General features: G+C 43.0%; 1 protein-coding gene across 5 annotated transcripts in view; it reads right to left on the bottom strand.

The window, feature by feature from the left end:
• Window positions 1–4,558: 4,558 nt before the first annotated feature.
• The window catches only part of LOC106583011 (ankyrin repeat and SAM domain-containing protein 1A), a 48,220-nt gene continuing 38,587 nt past the window's right edge, over window positions 4,559–14,191 (bottom strand). For 3 of the 5 annotated variants that reach the window (XM_014166739.3, XM_082967429.1, XM_014166738.3), the window contains 2 exons: window positions 11,096–11,194; window positions 4,559–10,171 (listed from right to left, as the gene is read on the bottom strand). In XM_014166739.3, the coding sequence (XP_014022214.1) occupies window positions 10,052–10,171; window positions 11,096–11,194 (219 nt within the window). In that variant the 3' untranslated portion in view covers window positions 4,559–10,051. The remainder of the gene's footprint in view (window positions 10,172–11,095; window positions 11,195–14,191) is intronic. The other 2 variants (XM_014166742.3, XM_014166741.3) reach the window with 2 other exon arrangements.

Raw genomic sequence — 14,191 nt, 5'->3', positions numbered from 1 at the left:
CCAGGTAAGCTAGTTGAGAACAAGTTCTCATTTGCAACTGCGACCTGGCCATGATAAAGCAAAGCAGTTCGAAACATACAACAACACAGAGTTACATATGGAATAAACAAACATACAATCAATAATACAGTAGAAAAATCTATATACAGCATGTGCAAATGAGGTAGGATAAGAGAGGTAAGGCAATAAATTGGCCATGGTGGGGAAGTAATTACAAAATAGCAATTAAACACTGGAATGGTAGAATGTGCAGAAGATGAATGTGCAAGTACAGATACTGGGGTGCAAAGGAGCAAGATAAATAAATAAATACAGTATGGGGATGAGGTAGATTGGAAGGGCTGTTTACAGATGAGCTATGTACAGCGTGCAGTGATCTGTTAGCTGCTCTGACAGCTGGTGCTTAAAGCTAGTGAGGGAGGTGAGAGTCTCCAGCTTTAGTGATTTTTGCAGTTCGTTCCAGTCATTGGCAGCAGAGAACTGGAGCTGAGATAAGGCGAGGCTTTACCTAGCAGAAACTTGTAGATGACCTGGAGCCAGTGGGTTTGGCGACGAGTATGAAGCAAGGGCCAGCCAACGAGAGCGTACAGGTCGCAGTGGTGGGTAGTATATGGGGCTTTGGTGACAAAACGGATGGCACTGTGATAGACTGCATCCAATTTGTTGAGTAGAGTGTTGGAGGCTATTTTGTAAATGACATCGCCGAAGTCGAGGATCGGTAGAATGGTCAGTTTTACAAGGGTATGTTTGGCAGTATGAGTGAAGGATGCTTTGTTGCGAAATAGGAAGCCAATTCTAGATTTAATTTTGGATTGGGCATGTTTATTGTGAGTCTGGAAGGAGAGTTTACAATCTAACCAGACACTAATTAGCCTATCAGAAGCTTCTAAAGCCATGACATAATTTTCTGGCATTTTCCAAGCTGTTTAAAGGCACAGTCAACTTAGTGTATGTAAACTTCTGACCAACTGGAATTGTGATACAGTGATTTATAAGTGAAATAATCTGTCTGTAAACAATTGTTGGAAAAATTACTTGTGTCATGCACAAAGTAAATGTCCTAACCGACTTGCCAAAACTATAGTTTGTTAACAAGACATTTGTGGAGTGGCTGAAAAACGAGTTTTAATGACTCCAACCTAAGAGTATGTAAACATCCGACTTCAACTGTATATACACACTTACATACACTACATGACCAAAAGTATGTGGACACCTGCTCGTCGAACATCTCACTCCAAAATCATTGGCATTAATATGGAGTTAGTTTCCTCTTTGCTGCTATAACAGCCTCCACTGTTCTTGGAAGGCTTTCCCCTAGATGTTTTTTTACCTTTATTTAACTAGGCAAGACAGTTAAGAACAAATTCTTATTTTCAATGACAGCCTAGTAACAGTGGGTTAACTGCCTTGTTCGGGGGTAGAACGACAGATTTTTACCTTGTCAGGTCGGGGATTCGATCTTGCAACCTTTCCGTTACAAATCCAATGCTCTAACCACTAGGCTACCTGCTAGGCTAGGCTACCTCCCGCCAGGACTTGCTTTGCATTCTGCCAAAAGAGCATTAGTGAGGTCGGTCACTGATGTTGGCCAATTAGGCCTGGCTCGTAGTCAGTGTTCCAATCGTTCCAATTCATCCAAAAGTTGTTAGAAATGGTTGAGTTCAAGGCTCTGTGCAGGCCTGTCAAGTTCTTTCAGACCGATCTCGACGAAACATTTCTGTATGGACCTCAGTTTGTGCACGGAGCATTGTCATGTTGAAACAGGAAAGGGCCTTTCCCAAACAGTTGCCACATAGTCGAAAGCACAGAATCGTCTAGCCCCAAACCATTATTCCTCCTCCACCACACTTTACAGTTGGCACTATGCATTGGGACAGGTAGAGCTCTCCTGGCATCCGCCAAACCCAGATTTGTCTGTCGGACTACCAGATGGTGATGCGTCAATCCAGAGAATTCGTTTCCACTGCTCCAGAGTCCAATGGCGGCAAGCTTGACACCTCTCCAGCCAACGCTTGCATTGCGCATGGTGATCTTAGGCTTGTGTGCGGCTGCTCGGCTGTGGAAACCCATTTCATGAAGCTCCCAACGAACAGTTCTAGTGCTGACTTTGGTTTCAGAGACGGTTTGGAACTCAGTAGTGAGTTGCAACTGAGGACAGACGATTTTTACGCGCTTCAGCACTCGGTGGTCCCGTTCCTTGTGCGGCTGAGCCATTGTTGCTCCTAGATGTTTCCACTTTACAATAACAGCACTTACAGTTGGCCGGGGAAGCTCTAGCAGGGCAGAAAGTTGATGAATTGACTTGTTGGAAAGGTGGCATCCTATGACGGTGCCACGTTGAAAGTCACTGAGCTCTTTAGTAAGGCCATTCTACTGCCAAGGTTTGTCTATGGAGATTGCATGGCTGTGTGCTGGATATTATGCACCTGTCAGCAATGGGTGCATAATAATTTGAAGGGGTTTCAACATACTTTTTATATATATAGTGTATCTTATAAAGAACTTCTGAAGTATAAAAGTGTCGGAATAATGCCATATGATCTTGGTTAATAATGTATTATTACACTGAACAAAAATATAAACACAACATGCATTCATATAATGAAATCAGTCAATTGAAATACATTCATTAGGCCCTAATCTATGGATTTCACATTACTGGGAATACAGATATGCATCTGTTGGTCACAGATACCTTAAAAAAAAGGTAGGCGCGTGGATTAGAAAACCAGTCAGTGACCACCATTTGCCTCATGCAGCACGACACATCTCCTTCGCATAGAGTTGATCAGGCTGTTGATTGTGGCCTGTTGTCCCACTCCTCTTCAATGGCTATGCAAAGTATACATTTTACATTTTAGTCATTTAGCAGACGCTCTTATCCAGAGCGACTTACAGTAGTGAATGCATACATTTTTTCCGTACTGGTCCCCCGTGGGAAACGAACCCACAACCCTGGCATTGCAAACACCATGCTCTACCAACTGAGCTACACGGGACCAAAGTTGCTGGATAAGGGTGGGAATTGGAACACGCTGTCACACACGTCGATCCAGAGCATCCCAAACGTGCTCAATGGGTGACATGTCTGGAGAATTTGCAGGCCATGGAATAACTGGGACATTTTCAGCCTCCAGGAATTGTGTACAGATATTTGTGACATGGGGCTGTGCATTATCATGCTGAAACATGAGGTGATGGCAGTCAATGAATTGCACTACAATGGGCCTCAGGATCTCGTCACGGTATCTCTGTGCATTCAAATTGCCGTCAATAAAATGCAATTGTGTTCATTGTCCGTAGCTTATGCATGCCCATGCCATAACCCCACTGCCACCAAGGAGCGCTCTGTTCACAGCGTTGACATCAGCAAACTGCTCGCCCCCACGACGCCATACACGCTGTCTGCCATCTGTCCGGTACAGTTGAAACTGGGATTCATCTGTGAAAAGCACACTTCTCCAGCATGCCAGTGGCCATTGAAGGTGAGCATTTGTCCACTGAAGTCGGTTACGACGCCAAACTGCAGTTAGGCCAAGACCCTGGTGAGGACAATGAGCACGCAGATGAGCTTCCCTGAGACAGTGACAGTTTGTGCACAAATTCTTCAGTTGTGCAAACCCACAGTTTCATCAGCTGTCTGGGTGGCTGGTCTCAGACAATCCTGCAGGTGAAGAAGCTGGATGTGGAGGTCCTGGGCTGGCGTGGTTACACTTTGTCTGCCGAGGGTGAGGCTGGTTATTAAATGTTCTGCCAAATTCTCTAAAACGACATTGGAGGTGGCTTATGGTACAGAAATGAACATTCAATTCTCTGGCAACAGCTCGTAGTGGACACATTCAAAGATGCCAATTGCACACTCCCTCATAACTTGAAACATCTGTGGCATTGTGTTGTGTGACAAAATGGCACATTTTAGAGTAGCCTTTTATTGTCCCCAGCACAAGGTGCACCTGTGTAATGATCATGCTGTTTAATCAGCTTCTTGATATACCACACCTGTCAGGTGGATGGATTATCTTGGCAAAGGAGAAATGCTAAATAACAGGGATGTTAACAAATTTGTGTAAAAAAATCTGAAGCCTCCCGAGTGGCGCAGCTGTCTAAGGTACTACATCACAGTGTTGCGGTGTCACTACAGCCTGGGGTTCCATCCCAGGCTGTGTCACAACTGACCAAGGGTCCCATAGGGCGGCGCACAATTTGCCAAGTGTCTTCCGGGTTAGTGGAGGGTTTGCCCGGAGGGGCTTTACTTGGATCATCACGCTCTAGCGACTCCTTGTAGCAGGCCGGGCGCCTGCAGGCCAACTTCGGTTGTCAGTTGAACGGTGTTTCCGCCAACACATTGGTGCAGCTGGCTTCCGGGTTAAGTGAGCGGGTGTTAAGAAGTGCCGTTTGGCAGGTCATGTTTTGGAGGACACGTGACTCGACCTTAGCCTCTTCCGAGTCCATGGGGAGTTGCAGTGATGAGACAAGATCGAAATTGGGGGTAAAAATAATAGGTTTTAAAAATAAAAATAAACGTTTTACATGAATAGAATTGAGATAAGTAAGCTTTTTGTGCGTATGGACCATTTCTGGGATCTTTTATTTCAGCTCATGAAACATGGGACTAACACTTTACATGTTGTGTTTATATTTTTGTTCAGTATATTATGCCATCAATGCTCATAACAAAAATTAAAGGGTGCCTCCCAGCCTGATGGAATACAGCATGCAATTGACATCTAATTGCAGAGGTAAACATTATTATCATATAGCCAACTTTATTATCGGAGGCCTTAGCCTGGTGCAACAACCCTTCTGAAATTCACTACATACATATTGTAGTATGACAGTATTTAAAAATCCCAGAATCTGCTGTACACCCTTTACCTACCGGTACATGATTTAGACCTACAATACCATGCTAAGATCTCACACGCTTAAGTAAATAACAGACACTACAGCCTGTAGAAGCTAAACTCAGCAAAAAAATAAACTTTCCTTTTTCACGACCCTGTCTTTCAAAGATAATTCGTAGAAATCCACATAACTTCACAGATCTTCATTGTAAAGGGTTTAAACACTGTTTCCCATGCTTGTTCAATGAACCATAAACAATTAATGAACATGCACCTGTCGAACGGTTGTTAAGACACTAACAGCTTACAGACGGTAGGCAATTAAGGTCACAGTTATGAAAACTTAGGACACTAAAGAGGCCTTTCTACTGACTCTGAAAAACACCAAAAGAAATATGCCCAGTGTCCCTGCTCATCTGTGTGAACGTGCCTTAGGCATGTTGCAAGGAGGCATGAGGACTGCAGATGTGGCCAGGGCAAGAAATAGCAATGTCCGTACTGTGAGATGCCTAAGACAGTGCTACAGGGAGACAGGATGGACAGCTGATCGTCCTCACAGTGGCAGACCACGTGTAACAACGCCTGCACAGGATCGGTATATCCGAACATCACACCTGCGGGACAGGTACAGGATGGCAACAACAACTGCCCGAGTTACACCAGGAACGCACAATCCCTCCATCAGTGCTCAGACTGTGTGCAATAGGATGAGAGAGGCTGGACTGAGGGCTTGTAGGCCTGTTATAAGGCAGGTCCTCACCAGACATCACCGGCAACAACGTTACCTATGGGCACAAACCCACTGTCACTGGACCAGACAGGACTGGCAAAAAGTGCTCTTCACTGACGAGTCGCGGTTTTGTCTCACCAGGGGTGATGGTCGGATTCACGTTTATCGTCGAAGGAATGAGCGTTACACCAAGGCCTGTACTCTGGAGTGGGATCGATTTGGAGGTGGAGGGTCTGTCATGGTCTGGGGCAGTGTGTCACAGCATCATTGGACTGAGCTTGTTGTCACTGAAAACAATCTCAATGCTGTGCGTTACAGGGAAGACATCCTCCTCCCTCATGTGGTACCCTTCCTGCAGGCTCATCCTGACATGACCCTCCAGCATGACAATGCCACCAGCCATACTGCTCGTTCTGTGTGTGATTTCCTGCAAGACAGGAATGTCACTGTTCTGCCATGGCCAGCGAAGAGCCCGAATCTCAATCCCATTGAGCACGTCTGGGACCTGTTGGATAGGAGGGTGAGGGCTAGGGCCATTCCCCCCAGAAATGTCCAGGAACTTGCAGGTGCCTTGGTGGAAGAGTGGGGTAACATCTCACAGCAAGAACTGCCAAATCTGGTACAGTCCATGAGGAGGAGATGCACTGCAGTACTTAATGCAGCTGGTGGCCACACCAGATACTGACTGTTACTTTTGATTTTGACCCCCCCTTTGTTCAGGGACAGATTATTCAATTTCTGTTAGTCACATGTCTGTGGAACTTGTTTAGTTTATATCTCAGTTGTTGAATCTTGTCATATTCATAAAAATATTCACACATGTTAAGTTTGCTGAAAATAAACGCAGTTGACAGTGAGAGGGCGTTTCTTTTTTTGCTGAGTTTACATGTGGAGAAGCTTCCAGGTTTTTTCAAGGGTACAGAGTTTGTAAGTTGCATTTTCTACCTAATTTGAAACAGTTGTTTCTCCATTGAATAATGTATTTTAGCCTACCTTAGTTAGCCATATGAAAATAATGTATTTAAAAAATGCATCAGTTTATTTCCATCATATTTTCTGTTCTAAATGTCTGCTAGACAGGGAATATGACTTTGTACACTCGTCTGCCAGTCCCTGGGCTAGTCTTTGTGACGAAGAGATGCAGTTAACTCTCATAGAATATATTGTCTACCAGCTCCATCAAACTCTCATGCAAGGAATATGCCTTAAGACACAACCAAATACCTTAAGAATAACATTTTCCATTGTACTATTTAATTTCAAGTATATTTTGCTTTTAATTGGAATAAATAAACATCACATAATCATTGACAAACTATACTCTGTCCACAAATACATGGGCATAGCACTTTATGCTGGTACAGTAGTGCTACATTTGATGAATGTACTCTCGTTGACTCTCCTAGATCCTTACAGTAACAACATGATTATCTCAAATAGACCTAAATCAATAAAAATTGTCATTACTGACCCAGCATTGTCTATATTCTGTAGATTACAGTACCTACATGAAGTAAGGAGTGGAGGTAAAGACAGTCAGTGTGAGGCCAGGGAGGAGATTTCAGACTGAACTTTCTCGAGATAGGAGTGAGAGACAGGCCATGCCCAGTTGAGACAGACAGCTAGTGTAAGGTTATCCTTTATCTGTTACTTTGTATTCAGGTGGGGTTGTAGAAGGCAGCAGACCTTATCAAACAGTCATTCATAGACCCGCTGCATGCGTCTCTGTTTGTCTCTCTGTCTCTAGTCTACACACACGCAGACACTCACATTGGCTGCTCCACTTCAACTCACAGCTTGGTGTCCGGAAACTTGAACGCTGGAGTGAGCTACACAAGGAAAACACTGGTGTTAAAAAAGACAGAAACATGCACAGCCAAATCATGCCACCACATTGTGTCTGCTTAAAATAGCTTCTGCTCTCTAAAATGTAAGGCATTTATATGCACCCAAACCAGAGCAGGTTGAATGTGTCTTCATGATTTCAACACATAACAGGGAAGAACATACTTAGTGCACGAGAAATGACAATGCTGGAGAATGTAAATGAGATGAGGTGCTGTATTTGTGTTATAATAATGGATAAAGTAAAACAAAAGGCAAACGATAAGAAAAAACTAAACAGACACTGCTACATATGTACACCTCAATGGGCCAAGTGCATCAGAGGACGAAACACAAATACTGCCACATGCATCAGTGGTAGCTACAGTATCAGTCAGAACAGAACAACGATGAGACACAACTACAGTACCACACAGAGACTGTCAAGTCTTAACACTCATTCTCCAGTCAGCCATCCTGTGTCATTTGGAGAGAGGCTAAACATAACATATCCTGCAGCAGGGGACACAGAATGAGGACAGAGACAGAACAGGCCATCCTCACAGGAGGACACAAACACAAGGCAACACAGCACACAAAATAGGTTGAGCAAAACACAAATAGATAGAACCAACAGATAGCTCCTGTAGACCTGCAGTATTAGTCACAGTGAAAGCAAAAACAAGAATGCCGTTTTAAAGATATTTTCAGCCCAAAGTAAATTTGCATAATAAAACCATATCTAATTATATTTGGATCCCTCAAATTTAAAGTTCAAACTATAAGTAAGCCTGAATCCTTGGCACTGTTGTTCATTTTCTAGTGACACATTTTACCTCATGCTGAATCAGTGGCATGGATTGCAACCCACATAATGTTGACAAGATGCTAGGAGTCCGGCAACACAACCTGCCTTGCCTCATATAATTTTTTTTAAGCAATGTTATTGGAAATATCTTATACCTTTCACAATGAATTGGCAAATTAAATTATTGCCATCAAATGTACCTTCATGAGGTGTTTTGGCAACTTGTCATGAATTTTTATTTACTATGGCAATACATTGTGGTGTTGCTACGATTTCCCTTGGTTTCTCTCACTAAATACATTTCAGGAAGCCCAGTTATTTTTTAAAAGCATTCCTTATTAATAATGGTTAAACAAAATACATACTGTATAATTTTGAAACAAACAAAAATGTTTTAAAGGGTATAGTGCCATGTTTTAACACAGTGTTCTCTGATGAGCCGAACTGTCTCTCTTGGTAATAAAAGGACTGGTGAGGCACCATGCACATTGCGGAGCTACAGAGCATCATATACATTATTATCTGGACAAACCTGTACCGTTACAACACCTTCACTGCAGCTCAGCCAAAGTGTTCATGTGTTGTCAACTCAAAAGTGTTGTAAGTATTTTAAACCACGAAAGACGCGTGCAGCAGTCAGCAAGTGTGGAGAATGTGTGATGGTGGCAAGGATGCTCAATTGATTACATTTAGATTTAAACTGATAGATTGCCAGATTGAAGTAAGGCTACTACTGTTCTTGGCAGAGCGATGGAAGAGTTTTCCTGTCCATTTGTGCACAGAATCACACAGGAAATGTAGGTTCAGTTTTTGATCCATTATCAATGGAAAGGGAAGATTCCTTGACGATCCATCATTGTACGATTAAAAATGCATAGAAAAAAGTTGGTTCATTGTTTTTTGTCTTATAGATTTTGTCCTTCATGCATCCCAGGCTAGATATGTCTCCTCACAGTGCCTCACAGTGGTAGATGCCTGGTAAGACAGGACAAGCTACAGATAGGGAAAGAAAAATATTAAACTTGCCTGAGGGGGAAAAAGTGAAATACAAAAATAAACAGCATTAAAAAGATGAGAAAAATTGTTAATCCCTTTGGGAAGGGGATAAAATATTGTTTATGACTGAGGAGGTTGTTTGGAAGGATAGGCTGAGTTTGGGACATGATAATGTTCTTTATTCCACTCTGCATGGGACCAAAACTCTGTGGATAATAGCCCAAGAGCAGTACTCCTTTGGTATTAGATAAAAAGAGGAACTTATGAAGGTTTGCAATTTTCTTGTTCACATTGGCAGTACAGCCAATGCAAATCATGTTACTGTCAGGTAAAAATGCAACAGGTAGCTCAGCAGAAAAAAAAGTCAGGATTGTTTCGACTGAAGGGAGTCACTTGGAAAAGAATAGCATGACAGGAAGAGAACAAAAAAGCCACAATCTCTTCAATGATGATAAACGTAATAGGGGTGGATGCAGATGAGTAGTTGGGGGGAGGAGGAGGAGGAGGCAGTTTGGTTGAGAGAACAGGGCCATTGTAGGTTCACTCCAGGTCCATCCACAAGTCAAGGGGCCCCATCAGCGGCTGCAGCAGTGTCAGGAGGAGTAGGGTAACGGGCTGCCTAGGGGTGAGAACAGGACAGGAGAGAGGGCTGCAGGGATGTGTGATGTCAGAGCAGTGCAAGGTTTGTGTAGGTCAGGGCAGGGCAAAGGAGAGGGGGCAGCCCAGGGGGATGCTACCATCACAGTGAGAAGGCACAGGGCTCATGAGACAGAGAGAGAGGGTGGTGGAGGTCAGGGGGCAAACTGGGTGCTAGGACAGGGTGAGGTCGGTGCAGGGGATCCAGCCTCAGAATATGGTGGTCTCGTACTTGGTGCTGACAGGGCGCTTGTTGGAGTCTCTCTGGTTGAAGAGCCAGGTGGCGCTGCCCAGGGATTGCATGTCTGCGTCCATCTCCAGAGGGTCAATCTGCCGGGGGGAGGGGGGACGAGAGACGGGCGTGAGACTGCAGGAGTGGTGGAGGCCATTGCACACTCAAGTCCTCAGCCCATGTGCAAGTGGATTAAAGGCACAGTCCAGTGATATTAGAATCACAGACACCAGGGCTCAATCCACAACATAGAGATGTCTGATAGCAAAACAGGCTGCTGGAGACCTAACAGACCACACACAGTCCCATCTGTCTCTTAATCTGGGTTTTAAATTAAGTGAAAACTTGAAAACACCATAAGGATCCAAACATGCGCTCATAACATGCTCTCACCCAAACAAAAGTCTCTGTTAACACATGAACAGCCATACACACGTTATAGCTGTTCCATGTGAATAAATTAATTTAAATTAGTAGTCCTGTATGTCTAATTACATGAAACACCACTGATACACCCCAAGTTAAAAACATTGTGGCAATGCAAAACTCGGGTGTACAAGGCCATCATTCAATTCTAGCTGTCCAATATAAGACTCATCAGAATCCAAAAGCTTAGTGATATAGGAGGACTAAGACTCAATAGGCCACCTCAAGCATGTTGCTATTTATACTGATCACACAGCTATGCAATTAAAGCACTAGATCATTAGCAGCAGAACTGCAAAGCCATGAATCTTCCATAGATGGTTAAGTCTAAGCTAAGGTATAGCCTACTTATCCTCAGGCAAGAATAATGAGAAAGAACTTCTTATATTAAATCAGCTCAAATGGAATGACTATGAGAATGTGGCAGAAATTCAGTGTAGGCTATGTCATATCAAAAGGGCAAGTATTGTGTAGCTAGATGAAGTGCCTGGAAGCAAACCAAAAAGTGGACATGGAATGATGAGAGAGTTAGAGGTACGTCAGGTAGGTTAGCAGATGGATGATGAAGGATAGCGGAAAGGAGGAGAGAGCAGGACCTGGACTCCAGGGCTAACAGAGTGCAACGGGAGGAAGGAGGGGCGGTGGGTAGTACACGTGTGACAGTAACAGCAGCGGCATTCTAGCAGAGGGGCACCCTGGGAAACAGGAGGACCAAGAAGACAAGAACAAAGAAATGTTAAACAGGGAAATAGAAGGATAGAGCATTTATAGTGGCACTGAACTGACCATAGTGGTGGAAGATATAAAAAGTGAATAACCTAGGTAATTTATCACAACCTACTGGTGTAGACAAATAACGTTATAAAGATTTATCTCAGAAAAAAATGTATACTTGACAGCAGCTGGCATAGCAGGGCTTTATCACATCTGTCAACTAGACTGGACTGTACTAGCCAGGCTCCTCCCGTATCGAGACACATCCAGTACAGCACAGTACAAAGTGATCAACTGCACAGTGATTTATGCCACTATTTACATTACCGTTCAAAAGTTTGAGGTCACTTAGAAATATCCTTGTTTTTGAAAGAAAAACACATTTTTTGTTCATTAAAATAACATTACTGTCACGACTTCCGCCAAAGTCGGCTCCCCTCCTTGTTCGTTCGGCGGTCGACGTCACCGGCCTTCTAGCCATCGCCGCTCCATTTTTCATTGTTCCATTTGTTTTGTCTTGTTCCCCGCACACCTGGTTTACATTCCCTAATCACACGGCATATATATATTCCTCTGTTCCCCCCATGTCTTTGTGTGGAATTGTGTTGTTTTGTGTTTGTTGTATCGCGCCAGTCTGGGTTTTCACCCTGGGCATTGCCTGTACCCTATTTGTGGAATTATTGGTGAACCTTATGGTTATATTATTGACGGTATTTTGCGCTTGTCACTTTTGCCGGTTGGCTTGAGTTGTAGCTGTTTGCGCCCGTCTGTTTGTTGCTCTTGGCTAATAAAGTCGCCTGATCACCTATTCTCTGCTCTCCTGCACTTGACTCGAATGACCAGCAGCTAAAAACCCTGACAATTACATTGATCAGAAATACAGTGTAGACATTGTTAATGTTGTATATGACTATTGTAGCTGGAAACAGCTGATTTTAATGGAGTATCTACATTGGTATACAGAGGCCCGTTATCAGCAACCATCACTCCAGTGTTCTAATGGCACTATGGTGTTAGCTAATCCAAGTTTATAATTTTAAAAGGCTAATTGTTCATTAGAAAACTCTTTTGCAATTATTATAGCACAGCTGAAAACTGTTGTGCAAATTAAATAAGCAATAAAACTAGCCTTCTTTAGACTAGTTGAGAATCTGGAGCATCAGCATTTGTAGGTTCAATTACAGCCTCAAAATGGCCAGAAATAAAGAACTTTCTTCTGAAACTCGTCAGTCTATTCTTGTTCTGAGAAATGAAGGCTATTCCATGCGAGAAATTGCCAAGAAATGTAAGATCTCGTACAACGCTGTGTACTACTCCTTTCACAGAACAGAGCAAACTGTCTCCAACCAGAATAGAGAGAGTGGGAGGCCCCGGTGCACAACTGAGCAAGAGGACAAGTACATTAGGATGTCTAGTTTGAGAAACAGACGCCTCACAAGTCGACAACTGGCAGCTTCAGTAAATAGTACCTGCAAAACACCAGTCTCAACTTTATAAGAGTATTTTTAAGATAAATACACAATGCAGCGGACGAGAGGACTAATAACTAGAGTACTAACGCTCAATAGAGAATTGAAAGTACGAGTTGGGTTTCAGTTCAACAGCTGTTTAGAATCTGTGGAATGTCACTCCTGAACTCAGAACTACGTGTGCTACGTTCCGTACATTGAGTCTGGAGCAGGATACTGGTTATTTGGCCATTGGCCTAGTTGTACTGCAAGGACTTCTAATTGGTCAACCCCAGGCTAAGGTGGGGGGGTTATAAACGGCATCCTGTTCCTTAGGTCTGTGGAGAAAAGCTGAGGACAGGGGAGACTGAACATCTACATACCAGCATAACATCTATGATTTGTCCTTATCAAATAAACCAATTTTTCTCCCCCTGACATCTATGATTTGTCCTTATCAAATAAACCAATTTTTCTCCCCCCTCACTCTAATGTCCATGTCCTCTTGCTCAGTTGTGCACCTGGGCCTCCCACTCCTCTTTTTATTCTGGTTAGAGCCAGTTTGCGCTGTTCTGTGAAGGGAGTAGTACACAGCATTGTGCGAGATCTTCAGTTTCTTGGCAATTTCTCGCATGGAATAGCCTTCATTTCTCAGAACAATAATAGACTGACGAGTTTCAGAAGAAGGTTCTTTGTTTCTGGCCATTTTGAGCCTGTAATCGAACCCACAAATGCTGATGCTCCAGAAACTCAACTAGTCTAAAGAAGGCCAGTTTTTTGGCTTCTTTAATCAGGACAACAGTTTTCATCTGTGCTAACATAATTGCAAAAGTGTTTTCTAATGATCAATTAGCCTTTTAAAATGATAAACTTGGATTAGCTAACACAACGTGCCATTGGAACACAGGTTGCTGATAATGGGCCTCTGTACACCTATGTAGATATTCCATAAAGAATCTGCAGTTTCCAGCTACAATAGTCATTTAGAACATTAACAATGTCTACACTGTATTTCTGATCAATTTGATGTTATTTTAATGGACAAAAAAATGGCTTTTCTTTCAAAAACATTGACATTTCTAAGTGACCCCAAACTTTTGAACGGTAGTGTACATCGGACCAAAATAGTGCATACCTGGCAAGAATGAAAGTACATCGGAAAAAAGGACAGGTCATCTCAAAATTGTGAAATTAATCTACATTAAAAGCTTCAAATGGAGTTCTTTTGTTTTAGATGTTCCTAGAATTCCACTGCCTAAAACTAGATAATAAATACTGCCAACCCTGTGCATTATGCAGCGAACTGATTACCTCATAATATATTATGTTTTATAGCAGATAATAAAGCATAGTGATTTGCGTGGATGCATAAACATGTTGAGCAGTGTGCATGCACGATCCAGACGGTCCAGCTTTCTCAGGTGACTGTGATCACTGAGTGTTCATTATTCAGGGTCCTGAAAGGCCAATACATCCATACATGGCCCAGGGCATACCTAAACATTTATGTAACATTCTCAATCAATATAC

This window comes from Salmo salar, chromosome 22 (assembly GCF_965601325.2).
Source record: "Salmo salar chromosome 22, fSalSal1, whole genome shotgun sequence".
Lineage (NCBI taxonomy): Eukaryota > Metazoa > Chordata > Actinopteri > Salmoniformes > Salmonidae > Salmo > Salmo salar.
The sequence above is the reverse complement of the archived record's forward strand: the minus strand, read 5'-3'. Positions and strand labels throughout refer to the sequence as shown.